This window comes from Lolium rigidum, chromosome 7, assembly GCF_022539505.1.
Source record: "Lolium rigidum isolate FL_2022 chromosome 7, APGP_CSIRO_Lrig_0.1, whole genome shotgun sequence".
Lineage (NCBI taxonomy): Eukaryota > Viridiplantae > Streptophyta > Magnoliopsida > Poales > Poaceae > Lolium > Lolium rigidum.
In genome coordinates, this window is record NC_061514.1 from 171442384 (window position 1) to 171448619 (window position 6236).

General features: G+C 45.9%; 1 protein-coding gene across 1 annotated transcript; it reads right to left on the reverse strand.

Moving 5' to 3' along the window:
* Positions 1-518: 518 nt before the first annotated feature.
* Positions 519-4628, reverse strand: LOC124676722 (probable carbohydrate esterase At4g34215). The gene is made up of 2 exons (XM_047212758.1): positions 4116-4628; positions 519-843 (listed from the first exon to the last, which is right to left on the reverse strand). The coding sequence occupies exons 1-2, from the start codon at positions 4626-4628 to the stop codon at positions 637-639; spliced, it is 720 nt and encodes a 239-aa protein (XP_047068714.1). The 3' UTR covers positions 519-636.
* Positions 4629-6236: the final 1608 nt, after the last annotated feature.

A 6236-nucleotide genomic window follows, 5' to 3' on the forward strand; every position in this document is an offset into this window, starting at 1 on the left:
TACTGCTGTTCTTCTTCTTCCTCGGCGCTGATGCTGGAGGGAGTTCCTGGTTTGCCTGGGCAGATGGCCCGGCCGCGGTGCTGGACCGGTCGGTTGACTCGAGTTCCCTTCCTTCCGGAAGGGACACTTTTCACGGTACTCAAAGTCAAAGATGGCGACGGCTGCTGCAGGCGTGTTAGATTGGTGTCCATGCCTTCTTGGCGCTGGTGTCAAGGAAGGAGGAAGCAGCATGGTGGCAATTGCACCGTGGTCGAAGATGATGACCTGCTTGCGCTTGGTTGTAGTTCTTTCTGCAGGGGTCTTCTCTCAAGTTTATGGGATGATAACACAGGGCTCCGGAGATCTTCATGGGTTATGGTGGTCTTAGGGTGTTCTAGGTGTTCTTGGTCCTTTGTGTTTGTGTTTCTCCGTGCTTGTAAGGATCAACAACTTTGTATCTTTCTGTGATATGAATGCAGAGAAATTCTCAAAAAAAACAAAAAAAAAAGAGTCAGACTGATAGAGCAATGACAATTTCATCAGCATAAAGACATCTGACTCATTTGGTCCTCTCGTAGAGTTTATGAGTAATATAATTATTACCAAACATCAATGAGAGCCTTGAAGAATTCCACCTTACATGACATTCACGGGGCTCTAACAGTTTGCTTGTAAGAAGTTACCAGTGTAGGCTTGTGCAAGACTTTCTCCAAGCTTTACTTGTGATTCAGTCCTAAGATGCAAATGATCTTCGTTCAATGCAAGACCAAGTGCATCCACAGTTACAACATTGGGCAAGTTAATGCTAAGCTGAGCATTCCTCACTTTTTCGATGTTCCTTTTATTCCCAGATGCGAGAGCAACCTGTTCGGTGCATACATAATCTTGAGAGAAATGGTATTACGAGTAGCAAATAGTATAAATTGGAATGAAATGTGATCACTCGGTAGAGCAGACATTATTATTTTTAGAAAGAGTGAAATCAATTAGTGCATCTTGTTCATGATATTTAACGTGTTAGGCACAAAACTATGCCCTCCAGTTAGGAAAATGTATATTTGACTTAAACAGGTGAACTATTAGGACAAGATATGATGTAACACTGACATCAAATAACATCAATCTTAAGCAAAGTCTGATCAGTAGGAACATGCAAATGGAACTCAGTTTGGAGCCAACAATACTTATGCTGTTAAATAGATCGTTTGATCACCTGAATGGTACATCTGAAACAGTTCACATTTGTACATATTATTGTAAGCAATGTGCTACACAGCTGCACGTTCTTCAAACTGAAACAACACAACCCATTTTATGCTTCCTTCCTATCATCAATCCTTGGCCAATGCGTTCACATTCCCTCTTTTGTTCCTAAAATTCTAATTATTTGTGCTCCTATAATGGCCTATGTTTTAACTTTTAAGTGCCATGTAATGAAAAACTGGGAGATGGCTACAAGGTATGTAATCCAGGTTTCATATTTCTCCACTTCATCTAGGTTCCACATTTCGCTCTCTTTCTTCCTATCTATCTCTTGACTAGCATCAACGCATCTTGCGTGCACGAGTTCAGGTCTAAACTTAATCAATGGATCTTTATTAGAGAATGTAAAAAAAATTGGGGACATAATTTCACTTCTCCCAGCCTCTACACCAATTAGGGATGCACACAGCCTTTAAATACGATTACCGGGATTGAAATCTTGGTTGCATCAAGCCTGCTTCTCGTGGAAAATAAATGGGGAAGAAGGTGTGCAGCACGACTCGATCCTAGGGATCGAACCCGGGTGGGCAGGGTGTACAAAATGTGCACCAGTTGTCATTTTGTTGATTTGTTCATCCTCCATTCTGAGCTTCTGCTCCAATTTAACTCATGTGTTGATTTCTATTTGTAATGCAGTTCAATGTCCAAATGCAGCTTACATCTTCAAAAAACCAGAATCCTTATTCTTATTAGTGGAAAGAAAATTGAACTGTTTGGCCTAATGTTACGTACAAACACTGTGTATGAATTCTAATTAAGTCTGTGTCTGTCCGTTACGAAAATGAAGGCGTGCTGTATTATAGATATCACACCAAGTATTCGTGAAGTGAAGCTAACGATGCCAAAGGAGAAAGGTGGTCCGGGTTACAAGGATCTGTATGCATTTAACCTCGCTATGTTGGCCAAACAGGCGTGGAGGTTGTTAACTAAGCCAGATTCCTTGTGTGCGAGAGTGATGAAGGCAAAATACTTCCTGGATTGCACCATTTTTGAAGTTCGGTGCAAGGATGGAGTATCATATGCATGGAGGGTTGAGCTGCTGCACGAAGGTGTTATAAAAAGCGTGGGTGATGGTCCCTCTATTGATATCTTGAACGACCCATGGTTGCCGTCGACCGATTACTGTACAAGTTAGCGAGCTGATTGATCCGACCACGGGCAGCTGGGATGCAAGGCTGATCCGTGACATATTTCGCAAACAAGATGCAGACATGATCCTAACCATTCCAGTCTTCGAGGATAGTATGGATGAGTGGGCTTGGCATTTCGATGACAAGGGTAGGTTCAGTGTCAAATCGGCATACCTTCTTCAGAGGCAACTAGCGGATATCCAGCTGGGACAACAGGAGTGTTCAGACCCACAAAATGACTTCAAGTGGAAGGATATATGGCGCACAGAGTGCACTCCAAATGTTCGGCAGTTTCTCTGGCGCATTGCTCACAACAGCCTACCCCATAGGTTGAGCCTGAAGCACAGAGGTATGGACATCGATCTGATATGCCCTATGTGCAACCGATTAGATGAAGATGGCTGTCATCTGTTCGTTCGATGTAAAACAGTCAAAGGCCTGTGGCTTAATTTTCAGTTGGATGGGGTCCGACAGAAGCTCTTGGAATGTACAGGGCCAAAGGAGGTGATTAATCATATTCTTCAGCTGAGTAAAGGAATCACTTACTGTTGCACTGCTCTGGTGGCGATGGAGAGATAGGAATCAAGTCATAGAAGGCGCACATCGCAATATTGAAGCTCAGCTGATCCAGTTGATCAGAGAATCTGCTGCTGAGTTTGACCAGTAGTGCACAGAGGACATAGCAAATCCACCGAAACTGAATCAACCCTGGGGGGCTCTTACCAGGGATGAGCTTAAGCTGAATATTGATGGTAGTTTCAGCCCAGCTAACCTATCGGTTGGCTGGGGTTTTGTTATCCGAGATACTCATGGTGAAGTGATGGCTGCAGGCGCAGGTTCTCTACCTTATGCTTACAATGCTGTACATTCTGAAGCTGCTGCCTGCCTCGCTGGGATTCAGTGGTCAAGCTTCTGGCGAAAATGAGGAAAATTCATGTGGAGACGGATTCCCAAAAACTGGTGCAAGCGATTACGTCTGAAGCTTATGATCTGTCCATTAGTGGACACCTATTTAGAGAAATAAAGTATTATGCTAGGCTAAACCTGTCTAGCTTTTCAGTTAAATTCTGCCCGAGGGCTTATAATAAGTTTGCGGACGCATTAGCGATGTATGCTACGGAGCTAGGACATGAGTCCCCAGCCATTTGGCTGGACGGTGCTCCTAACTTTGTACTTGGTTTAGTAACCAGCGATATTGCTGGGGTCACTGGTTAATGGAAGTTTGATTTCTATCTCAAAACAAAAAGTATCCTGAATTTTCTTTTCTTTTTGCGAAAAGGCCACCGATATATTAATAATCATCAACACTGAGTTTCTCTTTTTTTTTTAGATGAACACTGAGTTTCTCTGTATTACAGAAACATAAGACATATTTTGACTCATTAAGTAAAGCTTTCAGCAAAAGTTAGTTCAACAATATGGTTTCTATTCAAAAGTACTTTCTGTGGGTTCAGATTTTATAATTTTTAACAAAATATTCTTCACAAATTTAAGGTAACAAAAGTTTAAACATAGTAAAAACATGTCCTATATTTCTGGACGAAAAGAGTAACTTCCTCCATTTTTATGTGCATTAGTTCCTATCATTCCTTTGTTCAAAATGCTACTACCCGTGCAGATAACCGGATTGATTGACAGTTTACTCCAGTTCAATTTCTATAAACTTCGGGTCAAAACAGCCATGCCAAGAACAAGAATGAAACAAATTACACTAGTACTAGTATCAAGGAACGCGGCAATCACCTGAATGAATGGCAGCAGCGGGATCCCGAGATCCGCCCTGACATTGGCTATCAGCATCTCCATGTTACCCTGGTACGCCGCCGTGGCGGCATCGGAGTCCGCGTCGCTCTCCCCCTGGTACCACAGCACGGCCTCGATCTCGCCGTACCCGGCCGCGGCGCGCGCGCGGCACACCATCTGCTCGTACAGGCGCTCCCCGCGGGCCCACTCCCGGATGGCCGTGCCGCCGACGGCGCACGGCACGAGCCCGATCCCGGCGGCGCCCGGGGGCTGCTGCAGCCCCGGGAGGACGGCGCGGGCGAAGGCCATCCCGGGGCCGACGCCGCAGGTCTTGGCGACGTCGATGTCGGCGTGGAGCGGCTCGCAGGCCTCCTCCCATTCGAGCGCGGCGGAGAGGCGGAGGATGGAGGGGCTCGGCGCGCACTCGGGCGGCACGACGCCGTCCCACCGCTTGTGGTGCACGCCGCCCCGGCCGGCCATGTTGCTCTGCCCTGAGAGGATGAAGATGCGCATGGCTGCTGGAGCGGCGGTGCGGCGAGGCGGAGGGGAGAGGATTCCTTGAAGCCTGTGTCGTTGGGTTCGGCAGGTAGTTGCTGCTGTAGGTAGCTGTAGTTGTTGGAGGCCGAGATCAGTCGTCGGCTCGTCGCTGTCACGCGCACAAGAAATGATCGTCGGCAGCAAATAAAATGGAGATATCCATACACGTTCTCTTTTTTCTTTTTGACCTGTAATAGGCACAAGCTAAAAGTGAGAAAATTCGATTAGCACTGTTACTTACGCGAGTGACTAACTTTCACTCGATTTATTAAATTTCAGTTACAATTCTTGCAACTCAATAATATCACTAATCATAAAACATGGCCTAATCTCGGTGAGTGCTAAGCTTAGAGATGCTCTCAATGGCGATATCTTAGCGAGTGTCTCGTAGGATAGATGATGAGGTGGAGGAGAGAAAATATTTTAAAAAGGGTTTGATTTTTCTTAATTAAGAGATGATCTCTTAGAACAATCTCTCTTACCACAAATTTAAGATGTAACGTTATGGAAGATAAGACAAAAAATAAATCATTCTACATCATATTTTTTTGCTATATCTAAGTTAGATGATGATGTTAAGATAAAACAGTCTTATCAACTATTGTGTATGCCCTTGAGATGTACCAAGTATGAATGCTCATCGCTCCAGTAGTTGCAATATAAACACACCCTTTGGATGGTGGAGACTTCATATTATTTTTATAGGATTTCAGTCCCTATGTCTTTGTTTTGAAGATCGATTTTGGATGAAAGCAAAACTTCGTAGACATTTGCTACAACTTTTTTTTAGATACAATCTACTAGTAGGATCGAAATATCTTCCATGTGACGAAGCTTGGTCGTTCCCCTTCCCCCCGCTACAGTAGGGAGGGGCGTTTTTCTGAAACCTAACCGGAGATCCACCTCGCTCGCCGTTGGGTTGCCGATTCCTCCTCCTCCGGCGGCTGCCCGGCGGCGGGAGGGTGGGGAATCGTCGATCCACGGCTTGTACATAGTGTAGGGTACTCTAGGTGGCACGCCGGTGGCGCCGAGAAGGTGGTGGTGTCGTTGGCGCGACGTTTTGAGGCGGAGCTCGTCCTCTTGGACTGCGGTGCTCTTCGGAGTTCCGCGGTGGAGCTCTCGTCTTCCCGGAGCTTGCGGATCCGTGGATCTGTGGAGCTTCTCAAGCCCTCTCCGGCGCCGGCGTGGCGGTTGGGCCAGTTCGTGCTGGTTTTGGACAAGGAGGTGGAGCGGAGTCTCGCGATGAAGATGGAGGGCCGCGGTGTAAGCTCCTGGAGGCGGCGTCCGGCGACTTCCCGGCCGTGGAGGGCCTGTACCTGATCCAAGCCATCGAGAGGTACGGCGGCAGCGGCGCGCCACCGGTGGCATCGAGCTCGACATCGACATCAGGATCCAATGGCCTTATCTGTAATTTTTTCTTTTGCTGGACCTTTCTGTAAGAACGGGACTTTAATTTTATTTCCTTTTCCCTCGCAAAAAAAAGAAATATCTTCCATGTATTTCATTCAGACGATTATTCTTGCCGTTTTGAGTGCAATTCTCTATTTTATACACCATTAAATTTGTTAGCGCGTTGTGTTTTTT

Bases quoted from the DNA above. Each gene is read 5' to 3' on its own strand.
- LOC124676722 (XM_047212758.1), bottom strand. From the start codon at position 4,628: ATGCGCATCTTCATCCTCTCAGGGCAGAGCAACATGGCCGGCCGGGGC. The intron at 844-4,115 runs GTGATTGCCGCG...TGCACCGAACAG, and splicing joins CGCTGCTGCCATTCATTCAG to GTTGCTCTCGCATCTGGGAA.